This window comes from Felis catus, chromosome D4, assembly GCF_018350175.1.
Source record: "Felis catus isolate Fca126 chromosome D4, F.catus_Fca126_mat1.0, whole genome shotgun sequence".
In the NCBI taxonomy this organism is placed as follows: domain Eukaryota; kingdom Metazoa; phylum Chordata; class Mammalia; order Carnivora; family Felidae; genus Felis; species Felis catus.
Window position 1 is genome coordinate 85,805,075 of NC_058380.1, and position 16,216 is coordinate 85,821,290.

The following is a 16,216-nucleotide window of genomic DNA, read 5'->3' on the forward strand; positions in this document are numbered from 1 at the left end:
TACACTATCTCAGAATCAGAGTAGCTCAGCGAAGTCAACATTTTAGAAAACCTTTCAAAAATATAGTCTGACCTTAAAAGCACAAAGTAAGCGGCTTTGCTTCCGCCACGCGGTCTGAACGTGCCTGCAGGAGAACTGAGCACAGATAAGCATGGACGGGGGGGGGGGGGGGGGATCTAAATTGGCCCAGAAAGTTAGAAGGACGGTACAGAGATCATTTAAAATGTCACCTGGGCCTCCCCACTCCCCTCTCCTAGGTCATCTCAAGGTAAAATTCAGTCCGTTCCATGGCATTTATTTCTACGCTTGAGACTAAGAATTCTTCACATATGGGTTATTGGGTATGAAGGGAATCAGGATATGCCGCCCCAGAATATGCTACTTTGGCATGAAGATTATTTTGAGCTAAAGGCAATGGAGGAAAACCACACACGGGAAGAACTTTTTGCCCTCCCCCTCTCTGCTTAAAGGCAGGGCATCGGTCTCCCTTTGTAAAGGTGCCCTCTCCCATCTCCCGTACCCAGAGGAGGAGAATAACCCTTCTCACCAGAGACAGAGGAGGCCCTAAGATGTGTCTGCCTAAATGAGCCTCACTCAGCCTTACTTGGATCTACCGTTGGTTTTGCCCGTGTATTTATCTTACCATGATTTTCCACTCCTAGACGCCTCAGACCCTCCTTTTGTCGAGTCACTTCTCCACACTTTATTGCCCTTTGTTAAAAGGGTATATACAAGCCCCTGAGTCTAACTGCTTCTTTGGGCTTTCTCGTCTGTGGGGACCTTGTGCACATAAAATTAAAAAGCAAGTGTGTATGCCTTGTCTCTTGTTAATCTGTCTTTTTGTTTGTTTAATTCATCGCAGAACTTCCATCACAGAACTTAAGAGGGTAGAGGGAAAATTTTTCCCTCCCGACAGCTAGGTTCCTAAAGTGCGAACATTCTGGATTATAACAAACCGCAGCTATTGCAAAGAGATTTTTTTTTCTTTGTGTTGTCCTCCAGGCACACACACATCTTCCTAGTGAGAGGCGTGGAGTACCACCTCTGGTTGTTCAAATAGTTACTGCGCTCAGAGCAGACTTGATGTTGAGCGCTTCTTCGTGTGTATTTTGTCATAAATCCAACAGCCCTGTGAGGAAGGCACTATGGTTATCAGTATTTGTTGAATTCATTCATTCATCAAGCCCCATTTCACAGTTTGTAGAACTGAGGGCTCATGAAGGAGCAATCAAGCAGTGAATTAATGGTGGGCTAGACAGAGCTGAGTAAGTATCAGGCAATGCTTATGCACATGTAATTTCTCTGTACGTATATGTTTTTTTTTTTTTGAGTTTATTCATTTTTGAATGAGTGGGGGAGGAGCAGAGAAAGAGGAGAGAGAATCTCAAGCAGGCTCTGTGCTGTGAGCACAGAGCCCAAGGCAGGACTTGAACCCACGAAGCCATGAGATCGTGACCTGAGCCAAAACCAAAAGTTGGACGCTTAACTGACTGAGCCACCCAAGTGCCCCCATGTAGATATGTATTTAAGCTTAAGGACAAGGTTCTGTATTTCCTCTGTCTGACATTTTTAAAGAATTTTTTGTACTATAATTTAACATGCAGTAAACGGCAAGCATCCTAAGTATACAGCGGGATGAGTCTGGCACTTGCGTCTTGTCCACTTTTTAATGTCACAGTGCCCGTCACTTGCACCTAGTTGCGTTACATGCTTATTGAAAGACACCAAGCACCGGGTGTAGGAAATGTGAGCTTCATGAACCGACGACTAGCGAACGAGGTCACAGTTCTTGCATCGTGATGGCTCCCATCGTGTTTGCTTTGTTTGCTCATATTACTGGCATCGTATTCATCTCTGAAATGAATTTTCTGATATTAACCTGAGGCAACATGTACAATATTTTCATCTCTGACTCAAAACAAATTTCCTGAATCTGCTGTCTAATGGAGCTCACTTCCAGCAGCAGCCGATAGCGAGATTGAGAACACATGGGGGTGCTCTCCAGGCCCCACCCTGGAGAAAGTCATGAAGCAGCCTGTGTGCTCTCCCTGCCCCGTCTAGCTCACCCGACCCTCCTGTGTTACTCCTGGACCCTTGTAAAGAAGAAAAGCCCTAGGGGACATGAGGGCCCTCCTCAGATATTTGACAGGCCTGCCTATAGAAGTGATCTTGGTTGTTTTGGGTTTTTTTTTTTCCAAATCTTTTTTAATGTTTTTATTTATTTCTGAGAGACCGAGAGGCAGAGTGCAAGCAGGGGAGGGGCAGAGAGAGAGAAGGAGATGCAGAATCCAAAACAGGCTTCAGGCTCTGAGCTGTCAGCACAGAGCCTGAGAGCAGGGCTCAAACTCACCAGCCGTGAGATCGTGACTTCAGCTGAAGTCAGACACTTAACCAACTGAGCCACCCAGGTGCCCCATCTTAACTTATTTCATATGGCCTCAAAGGGTGAACTGGCTTGTTTCATTCCTCCCCCCCACTTTCTCTTTTTCTCTCTTTCTCCCTCCCCTTCCCCTTCCCATCCCCCTTCCCATCATTCAGTACAACCCCAGTAAGAGCTGACTCTGTGCCAAGTATTATGTTAGGTGCTAAGGATTTTACATTGAGCAAAACCAAGGAAGATCCTGCCGTGTAAGATTTATAGTCTAGTGGGAGAGGCAGATGTTAATCCAATCCCTTCTTTGGAATTTCTAGACTGGGAGCAGGGAGTGAGTCGGGAAGAAAAAGGAGTTTAGAGAGGGCTTCCAGGTCTGAAGATAAGAAGCTAAGAAACTGCTCATGAGGGGCGCCTGGGTGGCGCAGTCGGTTAAGCGTCCGACTTCAGCCAGGTCACGATCTCGCGGTCCATGAGTTCGAGCCCCGCGTCAGGCTCCGGGCTGATGGCTCAGAGCCTGGAGCCTGTTTCCGATTCTGTGTCTCCCTCTCTCTCTGCCCCTCGCCCGTTCATGCTCTGTCTCTCTCTGTCCCAAAAAGAATAAATAAATAAACGTTGAAAAAAAAAATTAAAAAAAAAAAGAAACTGCTCATGAGCTGAAGGAAAAGGAAGAAAGGTAGAGTGTTTGAAGTGCTGAGTTGGGGCGTGGGCAGGTTCCACAGTGGCCGGGGGTGCGGGGCAGGTAAGTAATGGTAAAGAAATTAAGGAAAAAATGAAAGGGTGAAGATGTAGGACCAGCTAGTGGAAATTCAGATGGGATGGACTTCAGTTCACTCCAGGAGAAAACGGTTTAAGTAGCCAGAATGGAGGGCCTTGGGGCATACTGTGTTTGTGATCACTAACGGTGTGTAAGTAGTATCTGGTAGAGAATACACAATCACAAATGACAGGTTGGACCCCAGATGGTCCTTACGTGTCTGGGGCTGGAAGTCTGTGGAAGTCTCTTCTATCCTAAGATTGTATGATGAAGACACAGGGAGACTGGCTAGGCCACTGTAGGCATCTCAGTTTCAGACAACGGGGACCCGTCAGACAGAGGGACTGGGAGGGAGGTGGTCACTGGTGACGTTTGAGGACTGACTGTAGATCTTGGGAGAGAGAAGTCAATGGTGCTTCGCTCCATAGGTTAGAGACTGTGCAAATAATCAAGCACTGGCGGAAGTGAGAAATCACATTCTTGGATCAGTTTTGCCAAACCCACACTAAACTGCTGGCACTTCTGGGAGAAGTAGGAAAGGTAAACGAGTGCACATGAAGCCTGGAGGTGTAAATTTAGGGCTTGTCGGTAGTACTGATATCATTGAAATGCAAAGCACAGTCTCTGCAGAAAAGAGAGAGAGAGAGAGAGAGAGAGAGACAGACAAAGACAGACTGAGCTGGTGAAAGAGACCGAGATTAGATGGTTCCATGGGGTTCTGTAGAGGAGACGCCTTCCGTTGGCATCCAGGATAGAAAATAGGTCTGCCAGCATTTCTCAGAGTCACCTTTGGAATTTATTTTGGTTAAAAAGACAGGTGCTTACATCCCACTCCTGAAGATTCTGATCCAGGAGGTTTGGGGTGGGGACTGGGCATCTATATATGAGAGAGACAGAGAGAGAGGGACAGAGAGAGAATCCCAAGCAGACTCCTCTACATTGTCAGCACAGAGCTCGATTGTGGGGCTCAAACCTACAAATTGTGACATCATGACCTGAGCCAAAATCAAGAGTCCCGAGCTTAACCAATTGAGCCACCCAGGCACCCGGACCATAAAGACTATAAAGACCATATAGACCATAAAGACTATCTTTATGATGTGTGGTGGTGAAGGATTTCATAAGTCAGAAAAACAAAGATCAGAAAGGAAAAGATTGAACATGTTTACACTAGAATTTTTGTATTTAGTTTTTTAATGTTTGTTTCTTTTTGAGAGAGATACACACAGAGTATGCGTGGGGGAGGGGCAGAGAAAGAGGGTGACCCAGAATCCGAAGCAGGCTCCAGGCTCTGAGCTGTTAGCACAGAGCTCGATGTGGGGCGTAGCCTTACGAACTGCGAGATCATGACCTGAGCCAAAGTCAGACATGACTGAGCCACCAAGGTGCCCCTGATTTTTTTATTTTTGAGAGAGGGAGTGTGTGCAAGCAGGGAAGGGGAGGGACAGAAGTTCCAAAGCAGGCTCTGTGCTGACAGCAGAGAGCCCGATGTGGGGCTTGGACTCACAAATCAGGAGATCACAGCCTAAGCCAAAGGGGGATGCTGCTTAACTGACTGAGCCACCCAGGCGCCCCATAGCGTTTTTAAATTTCTGCATGGTAAAAGATACCAGGAGCAAATTTTTGAAAGAAAAACCACTGTTTTAAAGAAGACATCTGTGCTTTTTTTAACCGAAAAGTTGTGGTATTCAGAGTATACAAATAATTCTTAGAAATCAATTAGGAAAAGACCAACAACCTACAGAAGGGGAGTGGGCAGAGGATCAGCGATATTGTACATCCTAGAAAAGGTAGCCCATAGAGCTAATAAGCAAAGGAAAGGATGTCCAGGCTCGTGTTATCAGGGGAGTGAAAAGTGAAACCACATTTCAGTGAGACCCTATTTCATGTCCTTCAGACTGGCCCAAACCCATTTCTGCCAACACCAAGTGTTAGCGAGGATGCAGAGGACCCACAACGCACATGCTACAGTTGGGGGAGGAAATCGCTACTCTCGCTTTGGAAAGCAAGTTTGCAATATGTAGAAAAAATAAACAGGCTCTTATGACCCAGCAGTTCCCCCTCCTGGGTATGTGATCTAGGGACATGATTATCGTCTTGAAGGAGAGTTGTGAAAGGATGTTCATTACAGTGTTGCTTAGAAACTGGAAACAACTGAAATGTCCAAGAGTAGGAGAATGGAGAACAACGGTACATTAATGCAGAAGGATGCTGTACAGCCGTGTGTGTGAATGAATTAGAGCTACGGGTATCCACATGTCTAAATCTTGACATCAGATTGTTCAACCAGAGACATTAGTTGTGGAAAGACATACCATAGTGCGGTATTTATTTGTGTAAAATTTTAAAACATGCGAAATAATATCGCATATTGTTTATGAGTAAGTACATAGGTAGTACTAATATAAAAATATGAGCCAGAAGTATATATCAAATTATTTAGTGATTGTTTCAGGGGAAGGAGAGAGGGCAGTAGGATCAAAGAGAGGTACCTCGGCGTTTCAAGTCTATCTGTAATGTTCATTATGTTATCTATTTTTCTGTGTCTTGAAATATGTCATCATAAAACAAATTAGGGAAAAAGTTTGGAGAATCAAGATCTAGAATTGGTGCTTCCCAAATTTCAGTGTGTATATGAAGCCTCAGGGGATTTTGTTAAAAGGCGATTCTGTTTCATTAGGCCTGGGGTAGGGCCCGAGAGTCTGCATGTCTAACCAGCTCAGGCCCAGGGGTCAGGGGCGCTCTTCTGAGTCGCAAGCGTCAGAATGACCTGGGTCTTCCCTAGGATTCTTGCCACGTAGGGGACTGTTCAGAAGCGCCCACCCTGGATAGCATGCGTCCCTTCGGGGCCTGGGCGCAGCCAGAGGCAGATCTTGTGCACCTCAGTGGAAAAACTCTGAGGACCTGCCGAGACAGACCTTGGAAGGATTTCCCCAAAGAAGTAAAACCTGCTAGTGATCAAGGGAGGTATGCAGCAACATATGTTGTCTGTTGATTTTTTTTTTTTTCCTCGAAGAAGTTCCTGTTTAACACTTTGTGGTCATACCTGTAGAGGTCTCCTGTGGACAAATTATACTGTCAGCTGGAAAGCCCTCCAGTCATGACCTTATAGGAGAGGAGAACCCAGGTCACTGAAGAGTGGGGAAGGGAGCGAGCAGATGCCCAGACATTACACTTACTGGGATCATTTGGTAGGTGGTGGTTCCCAGCTTTCCGGATGGCCGGTCTGCCGAGGAAAGCACAACAGACCTTCCAGGCTTCTGCTGTGGGACACCCGCACCTGAAGTTTGCATATGCTACTCGTGAAGGCATAACAAGAGGCTGTTTTACAATTTACTATATTTGCTAGACCCAGATGTGCTTTTCTTGCACAATATTTTTGTTCCTGTGAAACGCCGTGTACTTGAACATTTCCTGCTGAACTGTAAGTGCTGTGAGGGCAGGGTCCACACGTCTCAGGTTTAGCACCTGGCTTACCACCTGGGATCTCATAGGTGCGCAGTAACTATTTATTGAATAAGTGAAAGAATTTGGGCTCAGATACAGTTTTTTTTTTAATATCTTAAAATTATTTATTTTTGAGAGAGAGAGAGAGCAAGCGAGCAGGGGAGGGGCCGAGAGAGACAGACATAGACTCCAAAGCAGGCTCCGGACTCTGAGCTGTCAGCACAGAGCCCGATGAGGGGCTCGAAGCCACAAACCGTGAGATCATGACCTGAGCCGAAGTCGGACGCTTAACCGACTGAGCCACCCAGGCGCCCCTCGGATAGTTTTTTTAAATGAAACTTTTTATTTTTGAGAGAATCATAGATTCATATAAAGTTGTAAGAAATAACACAGAGAGGGACACCTGGCTGGCTTAGTCGGTAGAGCTCATGACTCTTGATCTCGGGGTCATGAGTTCAAGCCCCATGCAGCGGCTTAAGGAGAAAAAAAAAAAAAAAAGAACAGAGAGAGATCCCATGTGCCCTTTACCCAGTTCCCCCCAAGGTAGCATCTTACGTCACTATCATACAGTGTATCACAACCACAAAGTTGTCATGGATACAGTCTGCTGGTCCTAGATTTCCTGTTTTACGTGCAGTTCTGTCATATGGCTGGGTCTGGTTACCCACCACCACAGGCAAGGTACAAAAAGGCTCCATCACCGCAGGGTGCCTCATGTAGCCCTTTATAACCATGCCCACCTCCCTAACCTTGTCATTTCCAGAATGTTATATAAACGGAACCACACACAATGTAACCTCTTAGGATTGGCTTTTTTCTACGCACCATAATCCCCTGGAGATTGGTGCAAGTTGTTGCATTTTCCAGTAGTTTGTTCCTTTAATTACTGAGCAATACTCCGTGGGATGGATATACCGTAGTTTGTTTAACCATTTGCCCTTTCAAGGACTTCTAGGATTTTCCCAGCTTGGGGCTTTTCCGCAGAAAGCTGCTAGGAAACATTTGTGTACAGATTTGTGTGCCTATCCACTTTCATTTCTCCAGGATAAATGCCCAAGGGTGCAATTACTGGGTCATATGGGTAAACTGCGTGTTTAATTTTATAAGTCACTGCCAAACTGTTTCCCAAAGAGGCTCAGCTTACCATGTGACATTCCCACCGCAGTGTGTGAGAGGTCCGGCTGCTCCCGTCCTCACCAGTATTTGGTGTGGTTGCTGTTTTTTTTTATTTAGAAAATTTTAGGGGCGGTGGTAGAGATCGTTACTAAGAGAAACCTTGCAGGGAATTGTAAGACTTCATTAATAGTAGAGAACCAGATGAATTCTGGAGACATATGTCTTTGTTGGAAACTTAGTGAGTACGTAAATATTCTAGGAGGAATGCATTCCAGAATGTTGGAGAAAAGAGGATTTGAATGAGAAAGGTGATGAGTAACAGTGAAAGTAACATCAGATGCACCGAAAGAGATGTTTCAGAATAGCTAATTCGGGGGTGGGGGAAAGGGGAATGAGAAGGAAGCAGGGACCCACCTGAGCTTAAGCAGAGCAAAGGTGAGCAGACATTATTCGTTTATTCATGATTCATTTATTCAACAAATATGTACTGAGCAGCCTGCCATGAGCCAGGTACTCTGTAAGACGCACAGGGCCTGGTGGTGACCAAGATAGATAAGGTCTGTGGGGTTTAGAATAACGAACATGTATTTAGTGGCTACTATGTCAGGTGTTGTGCTTTTAATCCCCCCGTGGAGGCAGATGTTATTTTAAGCCCCTGTCATAGATGAGGAAAGAGGTTCAGGGAGGGTAAGTAACTTGCCTGAGGTCACAGAGCCAGTGTGCCAAAGAGATCCAAATCCGGGCACGCGTGTCTGACCACCTTATGGCTGGTGGAATTTGCTAAGGGTGTGGTAAACTTAAGATCCTGGTCCACAGAGCACATGGTACCTGCAACCCCAGCAACACGGTGGGGGAACAGGGTGCTGTCTGAAGCAAGAATCAAGGGGCTCTGATTTCCAGGGCTCCTTTCACTCTACAGATCTTCCTGCTTAATTCCTTCTTCCTGGTATCTTAAGTGTCTTCAAACGAGGACAGAATTCTTCCATTTCACCCCTGGAAATTAATGTATAATTGCCTCTCTGCTTTTTCGGTGTCGCTTCTCTGCAAGAGAGACAACTGGTCCCTTATGTGCAATAAGCTGTTCTAGTTCCTGGTGTTTAGAAGCTCAGGCTCCCTCCACGCCTCAGTCTGCAGTCTGGCACATTTTTTAGCCTCTCTGTTCCTCAAATAGGGGAATCTCTTCCATCTGTCTATTACTGTCTGCTTATCAAGGGGGCTGAGGCATTGTCCTGGAGCTCCTGACATTGAACTCTGCCATCAGTAGGCTTCTGAAAAACTGCCTGTTGCCTTTCACAAATTCTCTCTGCTGATCCAGGAAGAGTCCCCGTGCTGGCTTTAACTATTCCAGCAGGGCTAGAAATGACTGAGGCCTGGATTGGTGGGGTCTGGCCTGTCGTTAAGGTGAGTCACTAAGCTCCAGGTCAGTCGAGTAAGAACCTGTATCATTGAGTGTCAGCTTCTTTTCTTTCCTTATTTAGTTTGACTCTTTGGGGGGGAGTTGTCCTGCCTTCCGAGAACCTGACTTATATAATGGTAATTTTTCTAGCCTCTTTGTGGGGCTGGAAATCTGTGCTCCCATCCCTGGCCTTATTTAGAGACGTGACATGAAGGTCCTCAGCTCTGTACACGCTTGCAAAGCATGATCTGGCATCCTCATACATTAGTTTTGCTAAAACAGTTTATTTAGAGCCCAGACCACACTGCATGCGAAGAACTTGAACTCTCTGGTTCTTTTTTGCACCTGCCTTGTGCCGGTGACATGTTCTTGGGTCCTAAGTATTTTCTAGGTGAGGTCGCACTGCTAGGGCAACCCTTTTAGGGAGGAGATGTCATGCTGAGCTGTGATGCTATACTTAGCCTTGCCCTGGGAGGCCTACTGCTTGGCCCCAAGCCTCCTCTTCTGCAAGGTTGGTGGGGGAGGGGTCTTATTTAAAACTCTGGAAAAAGCGTGTAATCATTTATGGCAAATGTCCCTTCCCAGGGCTCTAACAACCTAAGAATTGATACTACTAATAAGAGCAGTAATAATAGCTAACACTAATTGAGTAGTTTTTATGTGACAGACCTTGTGCTTAAAATAAACTTTTCTTCTAATTTATTCTTTCTAACCCTGTTAAGTAGGCGATAGCAACAACCACATTTTATCCAGGAGGGAACTATTGCCCAGAGAGGTTAAGGACTTATATCTGTGACTGAAGCACCTGCCCCTAAGGACCGTATCACCCGTATGTCCTCCCATTAGTAGAAAACAAACAAGGCCTTGTCCTTCCTTATAAAAGTGCTGCAGAATGGTGAACGGGTTTCCCAGGGATTCCAGAGTCGTCTGGAAGAGCAGTATTTTTCAAAACACTCTCTGTGGACCACCTGTATCAGAATTCTCCCGGCTGCTTGTTAGAGTCGCAGACGTGCTGAATCACAGCCTCTGGGAATAGGGCCAGGGAACCTGCATTTTTAGAAAGCTTCCCCCAGGGATTCTGGTGGACTTGAGTATTTCCATTGGCTTATTAATCACAGTTTATGGGTAGGCCTGAAACCAACAAAAAGGATCTGTGAGGCTGCATGGCAGTGGCCGGGCAAACTTTCTCTGTAAAAGGGCCAGGTAGTAAATAGCTTGAGCTTTGTGGCCCATGCAGTCTCTGTTGCAGGTACTCAGCTCGGTCTTTGTGATGCCAAAGCCGTTGCAGACTACCTGTATCCAGAGGGCGCGGCTGTGTGCGAATAAAACTTTGTTCGCAGTAACAGGCAGTTGGGGGGCCACCGTTTGCTCACCCCGGAGAGTCATCCTGGCCCACCAGCCCTCTGACAACCCCTTTTTGTGGGAGTTACCCTTCCCCTGTCTGTGACCTGTGGAGAGCTTTATCTGTTAAGGTAAAATCACCTGTTGTAATAAACTCTGAGTCTTAGTGCCATAAAATAAGAAAAGTTATTTTTCACTCACATCATGTGGGATCTTCTCTGTGGTCACCAAGCCTCCTTCATGTTGTGGCTTCACCCCCCGCTTGGTCTTCGTTGCCCTCTCCATCCAACCGGTGGATGAGGAAAGAGAGCAAGGACTATCCGTGGAAGAGGTACCCATCATTTCTACCCACACTGCACTGGCCAGAACTCTTACTGTCTGGAGTCCAAAACCCATGAATTCTCAAAGCCTGTGAAGCCCTTGGTCTCTAGACGCTCTCTCTTTGCTTCTTGTGTGTGAAATCCATCTGGCTCTTGCCCGGGTTCGTCTCTTCTTTGTAAAAAACCTTGCTAAGGTCGGCCAGTGGCAGCCATGCACAGCATCACTGCTCTGTCCAGCCACTTTCCCTAGGGCTGCAGGTCCGCCTTCTACATTACCGCGGGTGTAAGTTTCATCCCCTATTTCGCCACCTTGTTACGTAGATCTCCATTTTCCCAGCCTCTGAGATCAATTTCCTTACTGGCAGCTGCCTGCCTACCAGGCCGGTGCCACAGATAGTAGGTTGTTGCTATGGGAGCACCCCACTTGCAAGATACCTACTTCCATATGACTTTGGGTGACACTGCAGCTTTAACGGGTAAACCTAAATTCTAAGGGATGAACACACTCAGTGTTTAGTTCTTGCTCACATCATATTCTAATATGGAGGCTCTTGGAGGTGTGGCCTTCTGCTTCGTCTTTCAGAGACCCAGGTGTTTTTCCTCTTGACGCTCTGCCCTCCTGGGGGTCCTTGCAGCCCTCCCCACCCTGCTGGCCGAGGGGAAGGAAAGTAAGACGTCCCATGGGATGTGCCTGGAAGTGGTGCCCATATCCTCTTTGCCAGAGCCCAGTCATGCAGTCACACTGCAAGAGGGGCTTGGGACACGTAGTCTAGTGACAAGCCCAAGAGGAAAACAGATTAAGGTTTGGCGTGCACATAGCAGTGTCTGCTTCCTGGGCCAGAGCTGTCTGGACGGATGGAACAATGACCATTGGCTTCTGGGAGAGAATGTCAGCCTTCGTGCCCACGAGGGGTGCTCTCAGGCATTAGCTAGTTAGATCCAAACGGTGTGCGAAGATCTCCACTAATACAACACACACGTCCCGCATGTCCACTCTGTGCCGAGCAGTAGGCCAGGCGCGGGGACCTGCAGGAGAACAAAGTTCCTCTTGGAGCTCCGGGTGACCTCTTCAATCACATCTCCTGTGCTGGGTCCGAAGGGGCCAGAGAGCCTGGGGACGGCGTAGGGGAGCCAGGAGGGTTTCATAACAAGGCGGTTTGAGTGCCTCCTGAGGCCGCAGAAGTGCACCCCATATAGTTCAGCCTGGCTCCCGCCATCAGCAGGCACTGTCTCTGCAGTGTATTGGGGGAGATGTAATTAGAGGGGGAAAAGGACAACCGATAGCAGATGTTCTGTTTATCTCTCTCCTGGTTGTTTTCATAGGACACTGCTTTCCCACTATGAAGCTTCTGAGGATGTGATTGCCCCAGGACACAGACCTGTCATCTTTGTTGAGTTACTTTCTGGCTGTTGGCAAACTTAGGGAGCTGGCACTGTGTCTTAGAACACCCTCGGTGGTGCTGAGAGCAGCCTGGGGAGGGGCCCAGAGCCCAGCATGTTTGTTCTTTTCATGATATTGGCCATTCATGTTAGAAACTGCTGCTGTTGATGGTGGGCTGGTGGCCCCACTAAAACTGAAGAGGTGGGCCGAGCCAGGCAGACAGAGCTTTCAGTCATCAGCCACTGGACGTCCACTCTCTGCCTGATCTCTAGCTGGTGCTTAGACACTCCTGTCACTGGAGCCCCCTCTCTCGGTTACGCGGGGCCACCGGGGAAGGATCCTGAAACTGTTATGTAGGGCAATGGCAGATTCTCCAGGAGGGTTTTGAAAATGGACATAGAGGACATATTTAATACAGACCAGAAGTTTTAAATCTCTTTCGGGGATTTGGGGGTGGGGGGTGGGGGGGGGGACAGAAAATCCTGTCACTGAAAGCAGGACGGTTGCCTGGGTAATATCTAGGACACTCTTCCAAGCTGCAGTCATTAATTTGTTGCACATTTTCTGCTAAGGAAGTGGAGACTACAAAAGGTTAAATTTCTCATATAAGATTAATTCAGCCATCTCTGTGAAATGGTGGAAGCAGAATACCATTAGACCCTCTAATCTCATTTCTCTCATGCTGTCTTGCTTGGAGCCTATCAAATAGTGTCCTGGCAAAGAGTCAGGTCCGTGGATGCTAAACAGCAGAGTCAGTCTCTTCCTGAGCGTGCCAAGGAGGCTGTAATGTAGAAAATGTAGCCACCTTTTAAGGAAGGATGAAAAGGTACAAAATTCACCTTTCTCTGCATGTTAGAGCCCAAACATTTTTGGATATATCAAACATGGAGCTCCCGTGCAGTTCCGTTTTCTACGTTTCAGTAGGAGTTATTTGCGTGACCTCTGAGGACAAGACTTGTTAAAGCTGCTTGCATTTGTGAATCTCCGGTGGTTTCAGGAGCACTGCTTGGGGTCCTAAATATACTACCTCGCGGATGAGATATGTATCTTTTGAGTGTGTAACTATACATTCAAGATGTAAATGCAGTAAGAGTTTCACCCGTGTTTTAATTGCTCTTTTCCACAATGCATGTGATTTTTCTTATCTGATTTAAGCCTCCTGGGGGTGGGGGGTGGGAGAGGCATTAGCTACTGTTATATAAAAACTGAATATCCTTGAAGTTAGGTTTTTAGATTTTTCTGTCAGGGCCGCTCTCTTTTTTTCACATTGTCATATTGTCATAAATTAAAGCGGGGTGGGGGGGGGGGGGGGAGGGCCTACCAGGATTTTGAAGTTTTTCCCTCCTATTTCAAGTTTCATTTCTGCCATATAGCATCAAATAATGCTGGTTATTTTTACGTTGAACATGTGGGACAAAGAGGCTCTCTTAAACGAAAGATAATTGCAAGCTTTGTCCCTGGCCTCAAGTTTACTGCAGGGTTTCTCATCCCCTTTGGTTATACAGAAATGAAATTGTAAACCACCAGCCGCCTTGGAAATTTCAATCGATTCCAAATGACTAAATATTTAATTCAATCATTGCCTGTACTTGCAGGGATGACTCGGGTGTTTTGCTTTTTACTGAGGGCTCCAGGAAGCTGGGCACTGCAATGGCTGCTGAGGACTGTGTCTGTGGCGAGGAGGCTCCCCTGCAGTGAGGAGCTGGGGCGAGCCTGTTCCGTAGCAGCCCTTTTTGCAAATGGTAGTGGATTTTTGCAGAAGGTGTGTGGCCAGATCGCTATGTATAATACTGATGAAGCATTTTTGTTCCAGCTCTGTCTCGGAAGACCTAGGCTGTAGACGTGGGGATTTCAGTAGGAAACATTATGGATCTGTGGAGCTGGTAAGTTTACACTGTCTGTTCAGTGGTAGTACATTGATTTAGATTTAGAGCATCGCCAAGCTCATCAGATCTTTTGTTGTCTATTTACTGTCAGACCATGTGCGTACAGTATAAGGCTGGGACGGGAAGAAATGACTGTTGAAAGGCCATAAAAATCCGATCATCTTTATCTACTTGTTTTTATTGTCACGTACTCTTAATCTGTGTCTCCCAGTCTGTTAAAAATATGTTGTGGCTTGGTATTTTTCTCTGGTGTATAAAATCGGGGTATGTAATTCAATTAAATGATTAATGAATTAAGAGAGGCAGCGTTGGGTTTTTGCATTATCTTATTCTTAAAAGTTTACACACCTAGTTTCTGAGGTTTAAATCTTATTGAAAGACTTATTCTGATTTTCTGTACCTTTGCTTTCTGGATTTGTGATAGGAGTTAGAATATTGATGAGATTTTTTTTTTCTTCCTATTAAAAGTATATTTGTCGGGCTAGATAAATGACTTTAATGGATGATAGATATGCGGAATGAAAATATACACATTTTCCTTATGAGAGACATTGGGTTTATGTTATGATTTTTGGAAAGAGTATGCTTTCACTTTAAAAGAGGAATAATAATAATGAAGGCATATTTTAGCCTCAATTTTTTAAAGACAGAATTGTGATTCTGGTCCCCCATGGAAATTTGAACAAATTTTCAGGAAAATGTGCTCATGGAATTCTCTTGATTATTATCTAACACTAATAAAAACATTAAATGTATTATTTCTGTTTACAAAAAAAATGAGTTGCTTGGATCCATTTGTGTCGAACCCAGTTATCCTCCACTAATATAGGCTGCATTCCTTGCAGGGCTTAAGTAGCAGGAAAAATTATACCAGAGTTGTGTACCAGTAGCATTTTATCTGAAGTCCAGCTTCTCTTACAGACTTGACTGTATTATCTGGCCCAGGGCTGAGTAGTCTTGAAAATATAAAATAAGTAAAAGGTTTGGTCCTTGTTCTTAAGGAGCTTACTGTCTTGAGCTGGGCAGATAAGATACGTAAAATATCTAAAAAATGAATTTAGTCACATAAAAGACACATTGCTTGGCTCAGTCAATGCATGTTCTGTGTCAGTCATCGGTGGCACCAGGCCAGCTCAGACCACCGCCTCTCCCGAAGGAGCACGTGTGTAACTGTGATTCGGGGCGGGAACTGGTAAATATCGGGAGAGGGATACAGATAGGGCACGGTGGGGGTTAAGAGAAGGGAGGGTGTGACCCTTCCTAGCCAGGGGTCTCACGGAAGCAGCCTGGAAGGCCTCACACAGGCTGTCTAACGTGGGTTGGTGGTGAAAGAAGATCGACAGTAGATGTTGGCCAACAATGTGATTCTTGGCGGTGCTGTATTCCAAGGGCAGTGAGCAAGTGGCCCTGCCTAGCAGAGAGTGTGAGGCAGCAGAGCCGAGTGGTACAGAGCCGGCAGACTTTGAAATCGGGCCGGCTTCGCATACTGGCTCCACCACCCACCGTTGTCTGGGAGCTTCTCTGAACCTCAGTGGTGCCAAAGAACACATGCTCTGAAGTCGTGCCTGTTTCATCATTTCCTAGCTGTATGATCTTGGACTTCTTTTGGCCCCCGCTTTCTCATCTGTGGGGATATCATATTATTATATAAATGGAGATGTTAATATTATCTGCCTTATAGAGTCGTCGGGAGGATTGAATGAGATGGCACGCATAAGCACAGTTCCTGTTAGGTAGCCATCTGTGGTGGTATAGATAAAATTTGGCAATAAAAGTAGAACCGTGACTCTCACTCAGGTAAAGACTTTGAACCTGATCCAGTAAGTCATACGGAGCTCTTATAAACAGTGAGAGTGGTGTTTGGGGAGAAAACAAAGTCATGAAAGATGGATTATTTATTCACTTACTTATTTAAATGTTTATTTTTGAGAGAGAGCATGCGTGCTGGTGGGGGAGGGGCAGAGAGAGAGGGAGACAGAGGATCTGAAGCGGGCTCTGTGCTGACAGCAGAGAGCCTGTTATGGGGCTTGAACTCATGAGCCGTGAGATCATGACCTGAGCTGAAGTCAGACACTTAACTGATCTCCCAGACCCCCCAAAGATGACCCTTTGTAGACTTGTGGGAACCACACACTGTCGGGTTGGGGAGGTACTTGAGTGTAGTGGTTCTCAAACTTGAGCAGCCACCTGTATCACATGGA

General features: G+C 46.1%; 1 protein-coding gene across 8 annotated transcripts in view; it reads left to right on the forward strand.

Moving 5' to 3' along the window:
* Nucleotides 1-16,216, forward strand: part of GARNL3 (GTPase activating Rap/RanGAP domain like 3) — a 149,783-nt gene that overhangs the window by 25,248 nt on the left and 108,319 nt on the right. For 5 of the 8 annotated variants that reach the window (XM_045043198.1, XM_023242730.2, XM_011288430.3 and 2 more), the window contains exon 3: nucleotides 13,943-14,012. In XM_045043198.1, the coding sequence (XP_044899133.1) occupies nucleotides 13,943-14,012 (70 nt within the window). Of the gene's footprint in view, nucleotides 1-12,838; nucleotides 12,956-13,195; nucleotides 13,216-13,942; nucleotides 14,013-16,216 lie in introns of those variants that run through there. The other 3 variants (XM_019816540.3, XM_019816542.3, XM_019816541.2) reach the window with 2 other exon arrangements.